A 24,748-nucleotide genomic window follows, 5' to 3' on the forward strand; every position below is an offset into this window, starting at 1 on the left:
TGAGTCGCTTCAGAACATGAAGAACTAATGATGAGGCTCTGGATGTGTGAGATAAAGTGTATGTGCACTGCAAAAACTCAAAATCTTACCAAGAATATAATATAATATAATTATTTCTAGTCAAAACAAATCTAATTCTACTTAAAATAAGACTCATCACATTAAAAAGTAGCTTGTTTTTAGACACTTTTTACTTCTTTAAAGCAGATTTTCACTTGAAATAAGTAGAAAAATCTGACAGTGGTGCAAGTTTCTTATTACAAGCACAAACAACTTGCTTTCACTGGCAGATTTTTTTACTTATTTCAATTGAAAATTTGTTTGAAACAAGTGAAAATGATCTGAAAACAAGTTAATTTTTAGGTGATGAGTCTTATTTAAAGTGGAAAGAGATTAGTTTAGACTAGAAATGAGACATTTTGACAAGAAATAAGACAAATATTCTTGGAAAGATTTAGAGTTTTTGCAGTGTGTCTGTGTGTGTTTGGGCGGCTCAGGCACTGGACAGCATCGTCGACGTGAAGATCTGCTGCAGTATTTGCGGGATCTGCTTAGTGTCCATGGCAACGAAGGATCTCCCCGCTGGAAGAGTCTTTTGGAGCCTGAGTGAGACAAAGACGGAGAGAGACAGAAGTTTGGGGTCAAACTGAGGGAGAGAAACAGAAACGGCGTCGGCTACAGAATAAAAAACAAAAAGACAAGACAGACGAGCGCTTGTTTTGCTGTGTGAACTGGTACAAGACGTTTCCGACAGTGTGTGTGTGTGTCTGTGTGTGTGTGACATTTCCACTGTTTCTGAGTTGTTCACATGAAACTAGAGACTCTTTATTTTCTGCTCTGTTCCCATCGGCTCGTAGATTCTTCCTTTCAAACAGCGGTTCGTCTATTAAAGATTCAATGTCCAAGTCTTTTATTCTGAAATCTGCACTGTTCAATCAGAAGAGAGACCCAGAGCCTCCTCCTCTCTTCTGATTGGCCGACACCGACCTGTTGTTACTAGAGTAGAGTTCTAGAGAGAAGCTGAGGGAGAGAGAGGAGATGGAAAACTAACACTGAGATGGTTTTAAAGCACAAATATATCTTCTTATAGATCTTATTGACCACTACAGATTATATTGTATAACGTCAGGACTTCCTGTCACTTTGTGATGTCACAACTAAGCCCCGCCCCCTCACCACCTGGACCCACCATCCATCCAACAACTTGCAGGATTTGTGGTTTCTCTTAGGTGTTTTATCTGTTTTATGCCTGATCCAATAAAAAAATAGATCAGATTTCAGAATAAAACACTCAGAGAAACCACAAATCCTGCAAAGTTGTTGGATGGTGGGTCCAGGTGGTGAGGGGGCGGGGCTTAGTTGTGACATCACAAAGTGACAGGAAGTCCTGACGGCTGGTTTTAAGGTTCAGTTTCTGAATACAGGCTGTGTGTATTTCTCTGTGGACTGAGGCTTTGATACTTTCACAGTATTAATATAGAACCTAGAGCTGCTTTATAATCACACTACACATGGACATCTACCTTTATACTGTATGGAGCTTTAACACAAACATCTACCTTTATACTGTATGGAGCTTTAACACAAACATCTACCTTTATACTGTATGGAGCTTTAACACAAACATCTACCTTTATACTGTATGGAGCTTTAACACAAACATCTACCTTTATACTGTATGGAGCTTTAACACAAACATCTACCTTTATACTGTATGGAGCTTTAATACAAACATCTACCTTTATACTGTATGGAGCTTTAACACAAACATCTACCTTTATACTGTATGGAGATAGAAACAGTTTTCCCACATGTTAATATCTTATTCTCATGGTAATTCCCAGCTCTGGAGTTAGCTCTAACTCCTTTCAGCCCCTCTCCCTGATCTCTTCTCTCTTCTCTCTTCTCCTCCTCTTTGCAGTCAAGCAGGTCATTGTCGTCGTGGAAGCTCTTTAATCTTCCGGCTGCAGTTTAAACCACAGAGCTGCGGCTCTTTAAAGGCTCGTGCGAGGCCCTTGAGCCCTCAGCACGGAGGATGTGAAGGGTCCCGGCCCCTGGAGCTACAGCAGCAGCAGCGGCCCGGAGCAGCCGGCCAATCAGAGGAAGGAGAGGATTTGACTCTCTCTTTTGTGCTCGCTCCAGAGCTCAGGAGTTAATCTGGGCCGTGACAATAGAGGTCGACGGCAGGAACACGAGTCTCCTCAGACTAAAATCTGAAGCTCATTGTTCTATTTCACTTTGAAGTCCAGTTGTTATTTTTATTGGCTCTTTGTGTCGACTAAACTGAACTAAACACTGCAAAAACTCAATATCTTACCAAGAATATTTGTCTTATTTCTAGTCAAAATGTCATTTCTAGTCAAAACAAATCTCATTCTACTTAAAATAAGACTCATCACATTAAAAGTAGCTTGTTTTAAGACACTTTTTTACTTTTTTCAAGCATATTTTCACTTGGAATAAGTAGAAAAATCTGATAGTGGAGCAAGTTTTTCTTTCTTATTCCAAGCACAAAAAACTTGCTTTCACTGGCAGATTTTTCTACTTATTTCAAGTGAAAATTAGTTTGAAACAAGTAAAAATGATCTAAAAACATAGTCTACCTGCCAACAATGAGTACCCGGAAATGTTGAGTACCCCAAAGTTTTATGTTAGAAATAGATAGTATGGGTCCCCAATATTCAGAAACTGCCGGATGCTAACTTATATATATTGGGCAATTAGCATAACAGACATAATTAGCATAAATTAGCATAATTGCCTATATGGGCAATATTTCAACAAAATTGACTTGGCTGATCTGGGCAATATTGGAGTGGTTTTAGGGGTTATTAATGATGCTGAATCCATTTCTGACATTTTCAAAATCCAAAATGGCTGTCTAAACCGGAAGTGACCAGATTTTGAAATCCATCAAAATCGGCCCACTGGCGGTTAAAATCTGGTCACTTCCGGTTTAGACAGCCATTTTGAATTTTGAAAATGTCAGAAATGGATTCAGCATCATCAATAACCCCTAAAACCACTCCAATATTGCCCAGATCAGCCAAGTCAATTTTGTTGAAATATTGCCCATATAGGCAATTATGCTAATTTATGCTAATTATGTCAATATATAATTGCCCAATATATATAAGTTAGCATCCGGCAGTTTCTGAATATTGGGGACCCATACTATCTATTTCTAACATAAAACTTTGGGGTACTCAACATTTCCGGGTTCACAATGGGGCCCTATGGTCTGGCAAGTAGACTAACAAGTTAATTTTTAGGTGATGAGTCTTATTTTAAGTGGAAAGAGATTAGTTTTGACTAGAAATGAGACATTTTGACAAGAAATATGACAAATATTCTTGGTAAGATTTAGAGTTTTTGCAGTGAACCTCAATCTACCAGAGAGACAACGCCGCCTAAAAGCTCCATCCTCCTCCTCTTCCTCCTCCTCCTCCTCCTCCTCACCTCTCGGCCTGGTCGCCCAGAGAGCCGATGAAGATGGCGAAGGCGTGGACCTGGGGGTCGGAGGTCAGGACCTGGGCGAAGCGTTCGGGCCTGATGCCGTAGCGCTCCAGGTTGGCGTCGCTCAGCACCACCACGAAGTGCTCGTCGGCCTCCTCCCGCGCCAGCTGCTTGATGCTGGCCTCGGTGCCCTCCAGCGTGAAGTCTCCGCTCATGCAGAACTGGGAGTGGGCGTGCATCGTCTGCAGGGGGGAGAGAGGGGGAGAGAGGGGGGGGAGAGAGAGAGGAGAGAGGAGAGAGAGGTTTGTTATTTATAAAGTTCAGCTTCACTGTAGAGACACAAGATCAACAGATAACATTGTTGAAGCTGAAGGAGGATCAAATAAAATAAAATGAAATGAGAGGGGAAAGCTTCTGTGAACAGAATAGAATAGAATGGAATAGTATAGTATAGAATAGAATAAATAGAATAATATAGAATAGAATAGAATAGAATGAAATAGTATAGTATAGTATAGAATAGAATACAACACAATACAATAGAATAGTATAGTATAGAATAGAATGGAAAAGTATAGTATAGTATAGTATAGAATAGAATATTATAGTATAGAATAGAATAGTATAGAATAGAGTATTATAGAATAGAATAGTATAGAATAGAATAGAATGAAATAGTATAGTATAGTATAGTATAGAATAGAATAGAATAGAATAGTATAGAATAGAATAGAATGAAATAGTATAGTATAGTATAGTATAGAATAGAATAGAATAGAATAGTATAGAATGGAATAGTAGAATAGAGTAGAATAGAATGGAATAGAATAGAATAGTATAGTATAGAATAGAACAGAATAGAATGGAATAGAATAGAATAGTATAGTATAGAATAGAACAGAATAGAATAGAATAGTATAGAATATAATATAATAGTATAGTATAGTATATAATAGAATAGTAAAGTATAGTATAGTATAGAATAGAATAGTATGGTATAGAATAGAATTGAATAGTAAAGTATAGTATAGTATAGAATAGAATAAAATAGAATGGATTAATATAGTATAGAATAGAACAGAATAGAATAGAGTAGTATAGAATAGAATAGAATGGATTAATATAGTATAGAATAGTATAATATGGTATAGAATAAAACAGAATAGAATAGAATAGAATAGAATAGAATAGAATAGAATAGTATAGTATAGTATAGTATAGTATAGAATATAATAGAATAGCCTGTTGCACACAAGACAATGACATTTGTTGAGCTTCTTCTTCAGGAGCATAAGAAACATACGTCTAAATCCTCTGAACATCTACAAATCTACTTTGAGTTAAGAAAATGAGAATAAATACAGGCTAAATTATATATTATATAAAATATAAAGTATTGCACTGAATAAAATAAATCAAGTATTCACAGTGGGAGGTGGGATTTAAAGTGACGGGCATGTGTGAGTTCACTTCAGTTCAGTTCAGTTCAGTTCAGTTCAGCGTGGTTCATGGCTCTGGGGAAGAAACAGATGAATCGTCTTTTTTTTACTTTACAAACATTTGTCCTCATCAAAACGTTTGACCCTAAATTACCCACAATTCAACTTGCTGAGCATCAGAGATGAGGTCAGCAGCAGCTACAGAGCTCTGGTGGGAACTCTGGTAAATGTCTAAAGGGAGTGTGTTTCCCACAGGCTGATGGGATCAGTGAAGGTTTGAAGGTTGAAGTTAAAACACTAACTGGTGATGACACATTAACACATCAACAGCTCAGTTCACCCAGGTCAAGGGCGTAGAATTGGGTCCCTACCCAATATTCAGCCGCTGTGTCCGCTGTCCGTAGTGTTTAGTCAAATGATTATGGCACACAAAGGGTTAACAGTCGGTCTCTGCTAGAAGTCCCGCCTCTAACCTGAAAATCGCTCTCCGATTGGCTATACCGTTTCTCGCTAACGTACATGTGATTGGCTGTCCCCGCTGTCACTCCGTCTGCTTGTAAAAGTTACCTGCTCGTTGGTCGGACGGGACAGGAGGTCACGGTGCTTCAATCTGCAACCGCGGATGTAAGTTGTCAACATGTTCGGCTTTAGTTCTGCCTGGGTCACGTTAGCTGAACGGATTTTAACATCAGTGGTGTCATTTACAGTTGTGTTTCTGTCTGTCTGTTTGTTTGCATGCGTGCGTGCGTGTGTGCGCTCTGCCTGTGGGTCTGTGCTTGGTAATAAGGATGTCAAAGAAAAGGAAAATGGACAAGACACTTTATAAGTCAAAGTGTAAGTTACTTCAAGGGTATCTAACTGTAGAGCCTCAACAATAGGCTACAGATAATGAATAAAAGCCTATATTTAATGGCAAACATACACTTTTTTAAAGTTATTTAAAAAAAATAAAGAACATTGGTCAGGAAAATAGGCCTACAAAACAACCTCAGATTCCAGATGCTCATGTCATTTTATACATCCATATTTTTGGGTGAATAAATTACACATAAGTGTGTGAAAGTAAAAGCCTTTTTCCTCAGGCAATAACTGTACCATCAAACTCTATGATCATTGTATCCCTAATGTATCTGTTCATATGTCCTGCATCAACATATTTTTGTCAGGTGACAGAGACAGACAGTAGAGAGGCTGGAGGAGATGGAGAAGGAGAGACCAGAGGAGGTAGAGGAGGAGAGGCTAGAACAGATGAAGGAGGAGAGGCAGGAAGAGGTAGAGAAGGAGGAGATGGAGAAGGAGAGACCAGAGGAGGTAGAGGAGGAGATGGAGAAGGAGAGACCAGAGGAGGTAGAGGAGGAGAGGCTAGAACAGAAGGAGGAGAGGCAGGAAGAGGTAGAGAAGGAGAAGCTGGAGGAGGTAGAGAAGGAGGAGATGGAGGAGAGGCTGGAAATTCACAGGTGAGGTTAAATAACGATGGATGTGTTAGTCATGATGATGCACAGTTGACTTCAGCCAGAGTAACTGAGAACTCTTCTAAATTGCCTTCTTGTCTTTCATTAGTTGCTCATTAGTTACCCTAGCTACATAACATAAAACTATGATTGCAAATGCAAAAAACATCAACTTTCAGGAGCGATGCCTCGGAGCACTTTTGTGTCCCCACCAAAGTCAAAATCAAACCTACTCCCTTGACCCAGGTACAAAACTACAGACGGAAAATAAAAAACCAACAACAATAAATAAACTGAGCAGGTAAAACTTGTGTTTCTCTCCATCAGATTCTCAGTCAGAGCTGAGCGAGTCTTCTTCACCTTCAGGACTTTGAGTCTCTGCTTGTCGTTCTTGGGGACGCGGTCGGCTCGGACCAGCTCGATGTCGTAGCCGTCGCCAGAGTGACCGACGATGTCATACTGCAGAGAGAGAGAGGGGGGGTCAGAGGTCAGAGGTCATCACAGAGGTCAGATGATGGAGTGACAGCGACATTTCACCGGTGCAGGTTCTGTGGATGAAGTTTAAAGATGCTCTCTAAAGGGATAGTTCAATATTTTGTCAAATTGGCCCCATTGCCATAATCCCTATAGTCATAGCAGTAGGTTCGTTACCTTTAATTGTCGGTGCAAGCTGTTTTTAGAACGGCGGAGCAGAGCCGTGAGCTGCTCAGAGCTACGCTACAGAGGAGGCTCATTATGGGATTTCTTTTGGGAGTTTCCCTCATCAAACTCATCAAATACACAATCCAACAACTCCACAACGCTCTGGTGGACAAGTTGTGAGCTGCACATTCACCACGCTATGAGATAATAACACAACGTTACCACACAGAGTTGTTTTAGAGGGAAATTCATGCAAAACCGCTGATGCACGTTGCCTTCAGGGACAGTTTTTCATCAACAGTCTCTGTATTTCCCTCTAAAACAACTCTGTGTGGTAACGTTGTGTTATTATCTCATAGCGTGGTGAATGTGCAGCTCACAACTTGTCCACCAGAGCGTTGTGGAGTTGTTGGATTGTGTATTTGATGAGTTTGATGAAGGGAAACTCTGCTCTGCTCCACCGTTCTAAAAACAGCTTGCACCGACAATTAAAGGTAACGAACCTACTGCTATTATGACTATAGACCAGAGCGGCTTTTTTATGCAAATGAGAATGACTGATGCATCCTGGGTAATTTAGGGGCAGCACCCGGCATTTTTAAATTGCACTCAGTGGCTTTTTGTGTTTTGATGGAGCGTAGACTAACTAACAATCAATTTGAATGTTTTATTTTGTGTTTCTTTTGTAGCATTATGTCTCATAATTATTTTGACACCCTCTTTGAAACCCACCGTTCACGCTATCTTGAAAAATTACAATTAATTAATCTAGCGGTATGCTCCTTTAACCTCCCACAATGATCAATGACTCCACACAGTGGCCAGAAATGTCTGACCCAGACATCTACGCGTATGTCTGGGTCACGCATCTAAATTACCCAGGATGCATCAGTCATTCTCATTTGCATAAAAAAGCCGCTCTGGTCTATAGGGATTATGGCAATGGGCCAATTTGCCAAAAATGTTGAACTATCCCTTTAAAGACACAGTCAACGCTCCCGTTCACCTGCTGCTGACATCAGAGCGGCTCAGACCGACGGCTCCACGCTGCTATTTGTAATGACTGTGGAGGTCACGTGATGTCACTGTTGCCGGGTAGAAATAAAAAATCCTCTTCTGTTCGTTCTTTTTTAATTTTATTTTTTTTAATTTTTTTTAGTTTCCGTTTCCTTTTAAAGTTAATATTAAAGTTTAAAATGAGTGAAGTTAAAGTTCAGAGGTTTTTTTTTAATCAACTTCTCAGCTGTTTCCGATGGTTAATGTGGCGGCTCGGATGAATAAATAAATAGGACACAAAGTTATAAACTACTGCACCACAACGTCTCTATTTACTGCCACTATCACACACACACACACACACACACACACACACACACACACACACACACACACACACACACACACACACACACTGTTAGAATGTAATGTAATGAATGCAAGCAGCACACACACACTTTTATGTAAGCTGTGTTACGCAAAGGAAGTGTGTTACACTGACATGTGGTGAGGAAGTGTGTGTGTGTGTGTGTGTGTGTGTGTGTGTGTGACAGTGATATGTGATCAGTAGCTCGGCTTCAGTGTCACCGAGGGGCCAAGAAGTCTGTCCCCCCCCCTCACCCCCCCTCTTATGTTTCATTCATGAAATAGGTCAGAGACAGAGAGATAGAGACAGTAGCAGGTAGAGGAGGAGGAGGAGGAGGAGGAGGAGAGGGGGGGGGTGAGAGAAAGAGGAGGAGAAGGAGGAAGAAGAGGAAGAGAAGGAGAAGAGAAATAAGAGAAAGAGGAGGAAGAAGAGAAGGAGGAGGAAGAAGAGGTCAAAGAGCATCAAAGGAGAACAGTGTAAAGCCTCGGTTATACTTTCGCCTGGCTCCGTTGGCAGTTGGCGCGCGCACCTCGGCAGAGTGCACAGGCGTTTATACTTGCCGCATTCACCGTTGCAATATTCGTAGCAAAGACAGGGGGCGGTAGATAAAAAACACAATAGGAAGTAGCAGAAGCAACTAAAAACAGAGAAGAAGTAAGCAGGATTTCTCCTGTAGCTCTACTATTTACCTTAATTAAAAAGCTCCGCTGTAATTGTGATAGTTAACCACATGATTTGAAAACCAACCGTCCTTGCAACATCAGTGTAGTAGACGTTATATAACGTTATCGATCGCTCCATGTATTGATTTTTCGCCGGCTTGTTGTAAACAGATGCACATGGAGGAGAGGAGGGACCGGATTTGCATAGTTCCTCGAGTTCTGGGTCATTTGATGGTCTTTATAACTTTAATTACGAGTAACTAATATTATAACTAATTACGAGTTGTACAAATGCTAGAGCGTACCAGCTCAGCCAGTCTTCCCTCAAATTCATCCATTTTGAACCGAGTGACACTCGCGTGGCGTGCGCCAAGTTTCAAAATCCTGGAGGTGCGCGACAGCGCGACACGCGTTTACGTCATTTGTGGCGCGCAAGCCTCGCGCACTCGCGACTGCGTCGAGCATAAACCAGCTAAAGGCCTTCATCCTCTTTCATGTGAACCACTCCAGTGACATCATCACTCCCCCTGGTGACAGCTGATTGGCTGATTGGCCTATTTCACGACTTCCAGGTTTAGGTACTTCCGGTTTCCGTTACAGGGTAAAACTACTTCCGGTTGCGGAAGGGCAGGCTGAATCCAAAAATAAAAGCTTCTGCTGCGTACCTCAGTCAGAGAATTTCTAACATTGAGAATATTCAATAGACTGGCTCTGCCTCAGTGTACAAATTCAAGACAAAAACAGCCGTACTTGCATTTCCATGAGTTTCCGAAAGAAAGACCTGAGAAAGAAGTGGGTTTTGGCTACTGCTAAAAAAAAACAAACAGCATAGACCAGCATAATTTCCATGCTGGTTTTTCTAGCAGGGTAGGCTATACGAAGAGATGATGGAAAAGACTTTGTTTAGCTTGCTTTTGAACGGCAAAATATTAAAACTAAACCGTACACTGGTTTACAACCGTTACTGAATTACTGTATATCAATGTCAGTTCTCCAACAAAATCTTCTTGCTTCAAGGTTTTATTTGTCACTGTCCAAATGGAAGATTAGCGGCTAATCATTAGCCTACTGTAATAATGACATACATGAAACATATTAAGCAGCAATATGTATTTAATCATCAAAGATGTTCACTCAAACCCACATTATTTGAAACAACCTTCAAACCACACACAGCCAGTACCACTACTAAGCATAAAGTCCGTTAGCTTAATGCTAACTGAGCATAACGTCCGCTGGCTTAATGCTAACGACGGGCTAACAAATTAGCATCGCTATCGCCGTTCAGCAGCAGTAGGCCTAAAGCTGCTAAAAGTTTTAATATTCTTTAATGCGAGAACATCGCCGTTAAATCCGCAGCCTGTTGTCAGTTTATCCAGATGTTGCCTGTTAGCTTGTTTTGGGAGAAATGCAAAGGGAGCAGCGACCGGGGGCTAGTAGGCAGATGCTCGTAGGCTACATTCAGGTAACTTTATCCACAGGTTTTTAGAGGTTTACCGCTGACTGGTTAAACTTTTTTTTTAGGAGATTAATGTTAGTCTCACTGATGAAATCTTTTGTTCTTTTTTTTATTATTAGTTTATTTAGGGGACATTGTGCAATGACATTAATCATTTACAGAAAATGAGAAGATGGTTGCACCAGATTATGTTTATAGCTAATTTCCATCTGCAGTCCCAACATGTAACATATTACAAACAGACAAGAAACGCAGACCACAAACTACTATACAAGAGTGATACACAAATAGACAGTAGACAGCACATAGACAATACAAAAAAAAACAGTTTCCACATCTAAAAAGACCAGATCAAATGCAACACACCTGAGAGAGGTGTACCCTATCTATCCTATATGATCAATGGAGAGAAAAGCTAAGTCTTACAAGATACAGAATATATATAAAACATTTTAGAATTCCATAGTTCATATTCCATAAGGTTTTAAGATAATTTCATGGATTGAGTGCATTGAGAAATACTAAGATACATTTTTTTTAAAAAGACTGAGTAACAAGTGCCCTGCTTTTAAACATGCTGGCAACTTTGGTTCTCCAGTAGCCATTGTTTTAAATGATGAGAAAAATTTAAATAGTTTGATCTGCTTTTCAGGGTTTCAGGCAGCTTGTTCCATTATTTGATGGCTGTCCATGAAAAGGCAGATTGTGCAAAGGAGGAGTGTCGCATGGGGATAATGCAGTCACCCCTGGATACTGATCTTGAGACTCTGATTGTCGACTCGGAGCGGAGCTGTACAAAAATTTTCAGAGTGGCGGTCGTATTAGTTTGTTTGAATGAAAAGTGTTGCCACTCTGTCAATCGCTCTGGCCGCAGCTGACCGGACCGGACGTAGATTTACCCTGTATGACGTCACTTCAGAATCTTGTGAAATAGGCCTATTGACAGGTGAGGAGTAAAAGGGGGCGGAGCTTCCTCCTCTCACCTTGACCTTGAGGTCGTAGCTCTCCAGCGCCTCCATCACCATGGTGACGGCCTCCATGGAGCGCTCCAACCGGCCGTCCACGCCGTTGAACCGGTACATGCTGCCGGACACGTCGGCCAGGACACGCAGCCGCTTGGGCTTCTGCTGCGGACTGCCCAGCTGACACACACACACACACACACACACACACACAGAGAGACACACACACACACACACACACACACACACACACACACACACACACACACACACACACAGAGACACAAAGACACACTTAAACATTTAAAACAGTGGTAAAGCAGCAAACAACTGTTTTCGGCTGTATGTATCCTATCCTTAGTATGTATCCTGTAGTACTTTAATTGCAGTAGAAGACTCTCTGCACTCCTCCCGTTAGCAACGCCAGCCTATAATAGCCCTGCCCAGAGATTTACAACATACAGTGTTGTGAACAGACCCAAAGAAACGGCCTATTTTCACAGCCTAAAAGAGGTTTTACCTGAAAAAAAATACACAGTTCCATTGTTCGCTATAATATAATTTTTTCCAGCCCTTCAAAGTGCAGGAAAAACACAGTTTTTATTTGGAGCTAACCAACTGCTGATCGGCGGGCGCTAACCCTGGGCGGAGGGATACGTGAGTTGGTACTTAGGGGCTATTTGTACATCATACAACCCCACTTTAAAAAAATGCTACTATCCCTTTAACTTTACTCTGTGTTCACACCAAAAGCTTCCAAAGCATCAGAAACGCTCGAGGGTTTCGCTTCAGACAAGACAGCTTCCAAAACGGCAAATATTTTCAGCCGCTTCGGTCGCTCGTCACGCGACTGACGTCAAAGTTGGATCGCGCTGGTCATTGGGGAGTCGAAGGACGTCTCTATCCTGACAGGTTGCCGCCAAACCGCGTCATAGCTAATTACCCTAAAGTTAACCAGGGTTCAACTTCTCGTCTGGTGACGCTTTGGAAGCTTTAGGTGTGACCGCACAGTTAGGGTAATTATCTAGGACGCAGTTCGGCGGCATGTTCTTCTCTCCATTTTTTCTCATTCTTGTTCATTTTGCTCATATAACGTTGATTATGTAGCACTTTATCTCCTGTTTTTTCTATGTTTATTTGTTAGCCATAGAAATTTGTCTTGATGTAATTTGTTATAGGGGTACCAGAGTAGCTACACCAGAATGCTTCATTTATGTGTTAAAATCACAAGTTTTTTCTTCACTCCTTCTGAGTTTACAGATGCATCTTCAGGTATGCACGCCTACAGGGTCGCCCTTGATCAGCCTTCTGGTCATTTCAACTATTAAAACTGCTCCTTTTTTCATTGTTCTCAATGGTAAACAACAGAATCATTTATTGAATAATCAAAGAAACAACCATTTCAGAACAAGTTTCCTTCATCAGGTTTAAAATACAAGGCAAGAAATGACGACAATTTATATAGGCACACCTGAAAAAAATCTCCCTATTTTTCACAACCCAATGTTGGCAAATATGGATGGAAGCGGGGACAGACACACAACTACCGCAAAACAGGAGCAATTAAACTGAAAATGTTCAGATTCCTTCTATAATTTAGACCTAAAATGTTAGGAACATACAGCCCCGAGTTGAATTTGCCCGGAATCGTCCTTTAAATCACAGTGAAAACAAGAGCAGAATTTCAAAAGTGGGTGTAAATATTTGACGGACCAGAACTATGCAGCAGAAACATGGTGTGTGTATTATGGTTGGTGTGTGTTTGTGTGATTAGTGTGGGAAACTCTCTCCATCCATGTGTGTGTGTCAGTGTGCGTGTGTGTGTGTGTGTGTGTGTGTGTGTGTGTGAGCATGAAACACAGGGTGTAATAATAATCTCACACACACCACTGGAATGTCCCGTCTGACAGATAGAGGTCAAAATTATGTGTGTGTGTGAGTCTCTGGAGGTGTGGCAGTGTTTCCGCAGGGTTTAAATTTAAAAAGCAAAACACACACAGACACATAGACACACACAGACAGACAGACACACACACACACACACACAGACAGACACACACACACCTCTGGGTCCAGCTCCCCCCTGCGTTTATAAATGGCCTTCTCTCCCGTCAGCCCGTCGATGATCTTAGCGTCGTCCAGTTCTCCCAGGGCCTGGTTCTTCAGCCACTGGCGCTCCTTCCCTTTGGCCTAAAACACACACACACACACACACACACACACACACACACACACACACACACACACACACACACACACACACACACACACACACACACACACACACACACACACACACACACACACACACACACACACACACACACACACACACACAGTTTGAGAACAAGTTATGTTATAAACAAACATCTCAGAGTCCGTCCTGGGAGGATGAGTTCATTTTGGTGGAGCTGTCGGAGGAAATAAAAAAACAAACCGACCTGATGCAGGACTCAACTCAACACACTCTGAGCTGCACCAACAGATGAAGTTTAAAGGGATAGTTCAACATTTTGGCAAATTGGCCCATTGCCATAATCCCTATAGTCATAATAGCAGTAGGTTCGTTACCTTTAATTGTCGGTGCAAGCTATTTTTAGAACAGCGGAGCAGAGCCGTGAGCTGCTCAGAGCTACGCTACGGAGGCTCATTATGGGATTTCTTGGTTTCCCTCATCAAACTCATCAAATACACAACCCAACAACTCCACAACGCTCTGGTGGACAAGTTGTGAGCTGCACAATAACCACGCTATGAGACGGAGGTGTTTTAGAGGTAGATTAATGCAAAACCGCTGATGCGCGTTGCCTTCAGGGACAGTTTTTCATCAACAGTCTCTGTATTTCCCTCTAAAACAACTCTGTGTGGTAACGTTGTGTTATTATCTCATAGCGTGGTGAATGTGCAGCTGTTCACAGCTGATTTCTAAACAACACTGAGTCCTGATTGGTTCGTTACGGTGTGACAAGTCTCTCCTGTTAACCAGAACCTCGACACGTCTTCACAGTTTTATGACATATTTTTTTGCAGGTTAATAAACACATTATTATCATTTTTTAAATTATTATTACTGTGTTTAACCAGGAACTTTCCTCGTTAACAACATGTCACTTTGCCAAATCGCTGTTAATGACGTTAATTAACAAATTCATTAAAAGCAGAAACTTGGTTCATTAACACACGGTTGCTGTCAAAACCAGTGTTGGACAAATAAAAGCTCCTGCACAGTGTTGAAATCCTCATCTAAGCAGCTAATATTGATCAAACAGGAGCTAATTCACTATTTCAATCAGTAATGAAATTTTCCTCCTTCGGGATTAATAAAGTTAATTGAATTGAATTGAGTCAATAACAACTTGTAACCAATAATCAGGCTTTTGTATTTGCTGTTTCAAACATTTGTCAACCCCAATAAGCTCCTTTCCTCCCGTGCACACCCACCCTCTGAACAAAAGAAATGAGGGAGGGGTGAGCTGTGTGTGTGTTGTGTGCCTCTGTGTGTGTGTGTGTGTGTGTGTGTGTGTGTGTCCTACAGAGGAAGTATAACATCACTTTCTCCGTGGTCAGTTTGCTCCCAGAGGACGAAGAACAAGAAACACACAGCAGCGTCACAACACAGAGCTCATGACTTCACACCACAGATCAGATAAGAGCTGGCCGACAGGAGGGTGTGTGTGTGTGTGTGTGTGTGTGTGTAGTGAGCTGCTGGACACGATGTACACAACCTGAGGAACAACAGAGTAGAAAATGATGATGAGATGAGATCTGGACCGGTTCTCCTCTGTCTCCATTCAACCATGTTAATGATGACATCATCTGTTATATAATCTGTCTTGTGCTTTTTACTTCTCACTAGGTGCGTTTCCATCAGCTGTTTAGATGCGCATCGAGATGTATCGCATTGGAAAATGATGATGGAAACGCCGTGATTCGCATTAAAATCCTCTGATTCGCACAAAATGAAATACGCTCGCTATGGCCGGGTTTTGGTTGATTCGAATGGGATGGAAACAGCTGTATGCGAATCAAGTGTGACGTAGCGCACTTTCACCCCGTCTACTCCCGTGTTTGCAGTTCACTCACAAGACAACATCAGGGTTTCCACTGTCACACAACAATTAATTAATTGTGGCGCATCGCCACGGCAAAATAAAAGCCCCCACACACCTTCATATGTGATTAGGCCTACTGCACAGTTCTTCATAGTTCCTCCTCAGTAAAAACCAAACTTATCAACCAGCGAATCCAGCGTTTATCATTAATAAAGTATGGGGCGGCGCAACTCTCTCTCTCTCTCTCTCTCTCTCTCTCTCTCTCTCTCTCTCTCTCTCTCTCTCTCTCTCTCTCCCACACACACACACACACACGGGTCGCGTTATGACGGTAATAAACATATGCGCTAAATCGCGCTAATGTGTTCAAATCAGACCGTCCGGCCGGCCGGCCGGGAGGGGGGGGGGGGGGGTGCAAAGTCCGTAGATGGAAACACACATGATTCGAATTTCTTTTAATGCGCATTTCCCAGTAATTCGAATCACTTTGGATGGAAACATGGCTACTGACCTGTGTGTACGTGTGTGTGTCACAATGTTGTGTATTAACAAATTTGCCTTTGCCTGAATCAGACATACAAAACACACAATATATATATATATATAAATAAATAAATATTACTATATATTACTATTCCAATAACAGACAGCTCCTGAATCATAAATATTCAGGTTCAACAGATTCCCCTCCCCTTCATCTTGCTCCACTCTGACAGCAGTGTCCAGGTCAGGTTGAGTGCAAATGTTTTTTCTGTAACATGTTTAACTTTTTTTTTTTTTTTTTTTAGCTTTTTCTAGAATATTTTTTAAAACTTTTTTTTTTTTGAGAAATGTTACCACTTTTTTCTAGAATTAAAAAAAGTACATTATGATTTCATTTTTGAGAAATTTTCACCACTTTTTTCTAGAATTAAAAAAAAAAACATTATTATTTTATTTTTGAGAAATTTTCACCACTTTTTTAATAATCTTTTTATTTATTTATTTTTATTTATTTATTTTTTTTAATTTTCCCACATTTTCTAGAATTGAAAAACTTTTTCTCGATATTTTACCACTTTTTTCTCTAATTTTTAAAGTATTTTTTGACATCACAAGATGCACCAGCTCAGATATTTTTATACGCTGCATTTTATATTTACAAAACTCATATAATATAGTTTTTGATCAATCCCTGATCAATGACCATGACCATTTTTGGAGAAATTATGAGATTATAATGGGTGTGTATTGCATGGAATGTTCGTGTCAGAGTGCGTGACATCATCGGTCAGAGTGGGAGAGAGCCTAAAAAAATTCCAGATTTTTTCTCTTTCCACACTCCTCTTGGACACAATTTACACTCTACACACATGATTTTCTCCAAGTTTGTACGCAAACTTGTTCTGTCTCTCACCATGTGCTCAAAATATCAGAGAGACTTACAGAATTTGAATGAACAGCCTCTAAGTGCGGCCACGTCTGTCTCTGCTCCTCATTGACTCCAATACAACGATTTTCTGAGAGAAGCAGAACGGACCCCTGTTTTAAAATCGCACGTTTCTGCAAAATATTTACTGTAGAAACACCAAATCGTACCAAATCGTTCAGGAAGTCCTTACAGTGCTGATGGTCTGTGTTTTGTTCTGATAGGAGCTACCGTTTTGTCACAGTAAGCCTAAATGTGCGACCAGTGCAGAGGCAGAAAATCGCTCTTTTTCTCCTCGTTTCTGTCTGTCTCAGCCTGGGGGGCCCCTGTCGTCATTGGCAACCGCCTCAAGTTGCTGTGGTAACCTCTGAGCCTGAGGCCAGAGCTCGTTAAGGTTTATAAACAATCCACCTGGAGCTCGTTAACATGTTTATAAACACACACACAGGTAGCTTCATGTGAATAAGGTTCAGGCTACTATTATTGTACCGTAGAGAAACTTTAGACAGTAAAATAAAACATTTAAAACAAATAAAACCAGTTAAAACGCTCAAGACGACAACTAAATAAAAAAGTTAAAACTGATTTAAAATGAAATAAAAAGATATTTAAAGCTCCAGTGTGTAAAATCGGGGGTAAAACCGTGACATCCAGCGTTCTTAAAGAATAATTATAAGGCTACGAAAACACACATTTTATTTTATAGCAATTATACACTTATACTAAATATATTCATGGGTAGTAGTTTCAGATTTTGCCAATAAACCTTCACAATTATTACACACTGGACCTTTAAATGCTCCCGTTCATATAGTTCGACCAAATAAACGGCTTATTGTCTCACCTGGAGTCTCACTCAAAACAAACACGTGTGAGTTCAGCTCCAGAATATTTTAATCAGTAGGAAAAGTTGACATGAAGTCACCGTCATGGTCTCAGAAATCAGTGCCAGCTATGACATGGTCTGTGTGTGTCTGTGCGTGTGTCTGTGCGTGTGTGTGTGTGTGTGTCTGTGTGTGTGCGTGTCTTAAATCACTCCTCAGGTATGATAGAAATAACACGAGGCCTGCTGGGATTGGTATAATCTGCATGGTCTTTACAGAGGGGGAAAAAGGCCCGAGGCCCCCGGGACAAACACAAACAATACGTTCAAAGGAGGCGCAGGCTGGCACAGCTGCACACACCTGGATGGAAAACACACAAACACACACACACAACTAACACACAAACACAACTAACACACAAACACCACAGAGCGCATATACAAACAGAGCTTCACACCTGGACAGGAGAATAATAGAGCGAGGCTTAGAGAGGCTGCTCTGTAATCACTGCAGCGTGCTGCACGATTCTCCTCTAATCACACACACACACACACACACACACACACACACCTACGCACACACATACACACACACATGCACGCACACACACACACCAAACCCCATCTTGAATGCACATTTCCCCTAAGACGCTCAAACAAAGGGAGGAAAGTAGAAACCAAAATAATGAAATGGAGACAATATCACATCCTGGATTTGTAGCCGTCGCTCCCAACGCTCCCAACGCTCCCAACGCTCTGGCTTTTCATCCACTCAGCCAATCAGGAGGCTCCGGAGGGACAGCGCCCCCCCCCCCCCCTCCTTCCTGCCCAAACCGTCACGTGTAGTACTGTATGAAGGAAACTTATCATCACCGAGCAAACTTATGACCCCAGAACTTTTGTTCGAGTGGAAACAACAACAATGACGACGACGACGATGGTTCAGTTGGATCGAGTTTTAAAGGGACAACGAGGAGTTTCTATTTGGTTATAAAAAAGTCTCACGTTAAAGGGACAACAAGGAGTTTTGGGAAGCAAAGTGTTTCCACACTACATTTATGAGCCTCCGCACCGTGAAATTCTTTGACCGGTGCAAGACAGACTCATGTTTTCATTCATCAAGAATTAAAGTCAGAGGTTGGAAGACGATCACATACCGTCGTAGTTCCCACCATAAACGGAGATTCGGCGGCGTTATTCTCATGACTCGCCACGAAACCGAAAGTAAATAAACGCTGGTCGGCTCGCCCAGCATTTCCACCACCACTAATAATAACAAAATAACCATAGAGACAAAACCATATATTCATCTAAAATGGACCCATTAACAAGTGGTAACGTAGATTCATCCACATTAATATGAGACTTTTTTATAACCGAATAGAAACTCCTCGTCCCTTTAATGTGGATGAATCTACGTTACCACTTGTTAATGGTCCATTTTAGATAAATCTATGGTTTTGTCTCTATCGTTATTTTGTTATTATTAGTGGTGGTGGAAATGCTGGGCGAGCCGACCAGCTTTCTTTACTTTCGGTTTCGTGGCGAGTCATGAGAATAACGCCGCCAAATCTCCGTTTATGGTGGGAACTACGACGGTATTTGATCGTCTTCCAACCTCTGACTTTAATTCTTGATGAATGAAAACATGAGTCTGTCTTGCGCCGGTCAAAGAATTTCACGGTGCGGAGGCTCATAAATGTAGTGTGGAAACACTTCGCTTTTCCAAAACTCCTCATTGTCCCTTTAAAGCTTCAGTGTTTCTACTTCAAGAGGAAAAAGAGAGTGTACAGTATTTGTGTGAGAGAAACTGACCTGTAAACTGTCCAGGATGATCCTCAGAGACTGAACCTGTCTCCGCACGGCGCTGGAGAAACGCTCGTACGTCCCGGCGTCGTACTCACTCATGTCGATCTCCTTCAGCCTGAGAGAGGAAACACACACAGAGAGAGAGAGTTTAGACTCCATACAGAGTAAATGAAGATGTTTCTATTAAAGCTCCATACAGTATAAAGGTAGATGTTTGTATTAAAGCTCCATACAGTATAAAGGTAGATGTTTGTGTTAAAGCTCCTTCAAAATAAAGGTAGATGTTTGCATTAAAGCTCCTTCAAAATAAAGGTAGATGTTTGTATTAAAGCTCCATACAGTATAAAGGTAGATGTTTGTGTTAAAGCTCCTTCAAAATAAAGGTAGATGTTTGTATTAAAGCTCCATACAGTATAAAGGTAGATGTTTGTGTTAAAGCTCCTTCAGAATAAAGGTAGATGTTTGCGTTAAAGGTCCTTCAGAATAAAGGTCGATGTGTGATTATAGAGCAGCTCTAGGTTCTATATTAAAGGTCGTGTAGAGAGAGAAAGAGTAAAAACAGAAAGGACACCTGCAGAAAAACTGAAATAGAGGTCAGCGTTGTTAAATGTGGAGCGACATTTGTGTGCGTGCGCGTGTGCGTGCGTGTGTGTGTGTGTGTGTGTGTGTGTTCCCTCCAAAACACACCTGCAGACATGACAGGACAGGTGGGCTGAGCTGGAGTTATCAGCATGTATAATCCCACCGTGCAGGTACTTCAAAAATATCTGACACACACAGAGACAGAATCCACCTCAGGTGTTCAGTCGCTGCTCTGACTACACCGGCCGGGGGGGGGGGGGGGGAGGAAGAGGGGGCAAATCTCTGCCAGGTGTTTGAAACTTTTGGTGACAACCAGACCGTGACCGACCGACCGCCGCACAGATACAGAGCAGCGACTTCAAAAAGAGACAGCAGAGGAGAGCTGGGTTTATGTGTCACAGCCTGCAACCAACCGCTGTGTGTGTGTCTGCATGTGTGTGTGTGCATGCACTGCAAAAACTCAGAATCTTTCCAAGAGTATTTGTCTTATTTCTTGTCAAAATGTCTCATTTCTAGTCAAAACTAATCTCTTTCCACTTTAAATAAGACTCATCACCTAAAAATGAACTTGTTTTTAGATCATTTTCACTTGTTTCAAACTAATTTTCACTTGAAATAAGTAGAAAAATCTGACAGTGAAAGCAAGTTTTTTGTGCTTGTAATAAGAAAGAAAAACTTGCTCCACTGTCAGATTTTTCTACTTATTTCAAATGAAAATATGCTTGAAAGAAGTAAAAAGTGTCTAAAAACAAGCTACTTTTTATGTATAACTATGTATGTATATGTATAAATATACATATTTTAAGTATAATGAGATTAGTTTTGACTAGAAATGACATTTTGACTAGAAATAAGACAAATATTCTTGGTAAGATTTTGAGTTTTTGCAGTGTGTGAGTGTGTGTGTCTGTGTGCGTGCATGAGAGCAGGGTCAGACAGATATATCGTGCAGACTGCGCTGCCATCAGCCATGCAATCTGCACGAGGTCGCTCTAAGCTCTGAGCTCTGAGCTCCGCCCCCTCACACACACACACACACCTGCTCTAAAAATATGAAACAATATGAAGCGAAACAAACCAAGAAAAACAACAAGTGTCGTGCAGACAAACACAACACAGGAACGTTGAGGCCGAGGCTTCGAAGTCACCAGTGTTAACTTCACTTCTCCCTGCTGGATTTCCCTTCATTGTGGTCACCGTGGTTACTCGGTCCAGCTGCTAACTTTGCACTTTGTCACCTCTGCTAAGGATTTTTTTTTCTTTTTCTTTTTTGAATGTGGGGGGGAAACAATGGAGTTGTGACTGTTTGTGGTTTTAGATTCAGAGAAAAGAGTCTGAAATGACTCAGAGGGAAAGTGAGCAGAGCTTCAACATCCAGGGAGAGAGCAGGATGAAGATCTGCACACTGCAAAAACTCAAAATCTTACCAAGAATATTTGTCTTATTTCTAGTTAAAATGTCATTTCTAGTCAAAAACAAATCTAATTATACTAAAAATAAGAACATACACGTTAAAAAGTAGCTTGTTTTTAGACACTTTTTACTTCTTTCAAGCAGATTTTCACTTGAAATAAGTGAAATCTGCTTGAAATAAGTAAAAAGTGTCTAAAAACAAGCTACTTTTTAATGTGATGAGTCTTATTTTAAGTAGAATGAGATTGTTTTGACGACAAATCAGACATTTAGACTAGAAATAAGTCAAATATTCTTGGTAAGATTTTGAGTTTTTGCAGTGTGCAGAGGACTGGAACAGGTCAGAGGTACAGCACAAGGTCAATGCACATAAACACACACACACACACACACACACACACACACACACACACACACACACACAGAGCTGAGCTGCCAGGTCAGAGTCTCTGGATATGAAGCCAGGTGGAAAAAAAGAAAGAATAAAGAATAAAACGACAAATAAATGAAGGAATGATTGAGTTTTAACGCCTCACACTCACATCACAGAGTGTTCAGAGCTGCACACACACACACACACACACACACACACACACACACACATGGTGTCGACCCACAGAGGAACACACAGCGGTGGCTTTCCACACATTCCTAAGTGTGTGCATGTGTGTGTGTGTGTGTGTGTGTGTACGTGGTGAGCAGACACTCTGGCCGGTGGCCGGAGCTATTTCCTTTAAATTCCTGAACCTTGACATAAACAAGGAAGAGAAGGAGAGAGAGAAGGAGAGAGAGAAGGAGAGAGGGAGAGAGTGACTGTGACTATGCTAAGTATTCTCCAATAAGAAACTCTCATTTCAGGGAAATAGAGAAGAAAATAAGAAGAGAAAGTGTCAGTCTAGGTGAAGGGACAGCAGCTCCTCTGGCAGCTACATACTGTATGTATCTGAGGGACTCACTATGACATCACTAATGCAAGGATTTATATCTAATTGTATAAAATTGCATTGTATTGTACTAAGTATGAATTCTACACTGCAAAAACTCAAAATCTTTCCAAGAATATTTGTCTTATTTCTTGTCAAAATGTCTCATTTCTAGTCAAAACTAATCTCTTTCCACTTAAAATAAGACTCATCACCTAAAAATTAACTTGTTTTTAGATCATTTTCACTTGTTTCAAACTAATTTTCACTTGAAATAAGTAGAAAAATCTGCCAGTGAAAGCAAGTTCTTTGTGCTTGTAATAAGAAAGAAAAACTTGATCCACTGTCAGATTTTTCTACTTATTTCAAGTGAAAATCAGCTTGAAAGAAGTAAAAAGTGTCTAAAAACAAACTGCTTTTTAATGTGATGAGTCTTATTTTAAGTAGAATGAGATTTGTTTTGACTAGAAATAAGACAAATGTTCTTGCTAAGATATTTGATTTTTTGCAGTGTGGCAACACATTACTGTTCATGCCAATAAAGCTGATTGAATTGAATTGAATTGAATTGAATTGAGAGAGGGGGGGGGGATGGAGGGAGAGGGAGAGAGAGAGAAAGAGAGAGAGAAAGGGAGAGGAGAGAGAGAAAGAGAGAGAGAGGAGAGGGAAAGAAAGAGAGAGAGAAAGGGAGAGGAGAGAGAGAAAGAGAGAGAGAGAGGAGAGGGAAAGAAAGAGAGAGAGAGAGGAGAGGAGAGAGAGAAAGTTTTACCTGCTAAATGATATCTACACTGTTGGTTAGTATCATCTTTATTATTATATATCTGTCGTATTGTAGGGGTGGGTATTGCCAAGGACCTCACGATACGATACGCATCACGATACTTGAGTCACGATACGATACGATATGATATTGCGATATCCAAATTTTGCGATATATTGCGATATTCTACGATATTCTACATAGTTCACTGAAAAATGTAAAAGGCATTATGCATCTTAAAATCCGAGTTGTATGTACATCAGATGACAGTGATAATTCATGGGACAAACTGAGTCAAAACAATGTAATTCAAATTATCCATGCCATTTTATACAAGTGCAAGCTACAACAACATATTTGCATGTACAACACACTGTCTGAGGTAGCAGTACAGTGACACCTCGCGGAGCAGAAGTGCGTATATCGCGATATAAAGTATCACGATATATTGCCATATCGATATTTTTGCCCACCCCTAGTCGTATTGTGTACTATATTTATGTTGTATGTGTTATTATTCCATTTTTGTAACGCTTTGGCAATATTGTACTGAAAGTCATACGAATAAAGCTTGGTAAATTGAAAATTGAATTGAAAGAAAGAGAGAGGAGAGAGGGAAAGAGGGAGAGACATCAACAACAACAACAACTGCTCCTCTCACTGGACAAACAGCAGCTTCACAGCCAGAGAAGACGAGACAATCTGTCCAACATCTGTCCAACATCTGTCCATCACACACACACACTCACTGTGGTGTTTGTCCTGCTGTAACACTATCAACACATCAACACGTCGTAACCAACGCAACTTGTGTAACAGTCGTCACTTCTTCTTCAACGACTCGTTCCATCTTTGTCACTTTGTCACTTTGAGGAAGTTCAGGAGTTCAGCTGCTCTCAGATCAGATCTACTCACTTCCTCTTCCTGCTGCCTCTCATCCAATCACGCAATCAGCAGAAATATTTGTTGTTTTTAAGTGAATGTATTGTACGTTCAAATTAGGGTCAGTGGTGTGAATTTGTGGAAATATTGTAGGGACATTTCTAGGAAAATGTGGTGCAATTTCTCCAAAAACATTTAAAAAAAGAAAAAGTGGTAAAAAAAAAAAAAAAATTCTACAAAAAAATTGTAAAATTTCTCAAAAACAATTCTAGAAAAAAGTGGTAAAATAAAAAAAAAAAAGTAAAAAAATTCAAGAAAAAAGTAGTAAAATTTCTCAAAAACAATTCTAGAAAAAAGTGGTAAAATTAAAAAAAAAAAAGTTAAAAAAATTCTAGAAAAATGTAGTAAAATCTCTCAAAAAAAGTTAAATTCTAGAAAAAAGTGGTTAAAAAAAGGTAAAAAAAATTCTAGAAAAAAATTAGTAAAATTTCTCAAAAACAATTCTAGAAAAAAGTAGTAAAATTTCTCAAAAACAATTCTAGAAAAAAGTAGTAAAATTTCTCAAAAATAATTCTAGAAAAAAGTAGTAAAATTTCTCAAAAACAATTCTAGAAAAAAGTGGTAAAATTCTTCAAAAAAAGTTTAAAAATTCTAGAAAGAAT

At 40.4% G+C, this 24,748-nt stretch overlaps 1 protein-coding gene across 1 annotated transcript in view; it reads right to left on the bottom strand.

The window, feature by feature from the left end:
- Positions 1-468: 468 nt before the first annotated feature.
- The window catches only part of vwa8 (von Willebrand factor A domain containing 8), a 150,854-nt gene continuing 126,574 nt past the window's right edge, over positions 469-24,748 (bottom strand). Inside the window, exons 40-45 of the mRNA XM_085766068.1 lie at positions 19,533-19,641; positions 13,499-13,624; positions 11,456-11,614; positions 6,707-6,805; positions 3,460-3,698; positions 469-602 (exon numbers count right to left, since the gene is read on the bottom strand). Of these exons, the coding sequence (XP_085622194.1) occupies positions 494-602; positions 3,460-3,698; positions 6,707-6,805; positions 11,456-11,614; positions 13,499-13,624; positions 19,533-19,641 (841 nt within the window). The 3' untranslated portion in view covers positions 469-493. The remainder of the gene's footprint in view (positions 603-3,459; positions 3,699-6,706; positions 6,806-11,455; positions 11,615-13,498; positions 13,625-19,532; positions 19,642-24,748) is intronic.

The sequence above is a fragment of the Trachurus japonicus genome, chromosome 21, assembly GCF_045865225.1.
Source record: "Trachurus japonicus isolate A0001 chromosome 21, Traja_1.0".
Taxonomy (NCBI): Eukaryota; Metazoa; Chordata; class Actinopteri; order Carangiformes; family Carangidae; genus Trachurus; species Trachurus japonicus.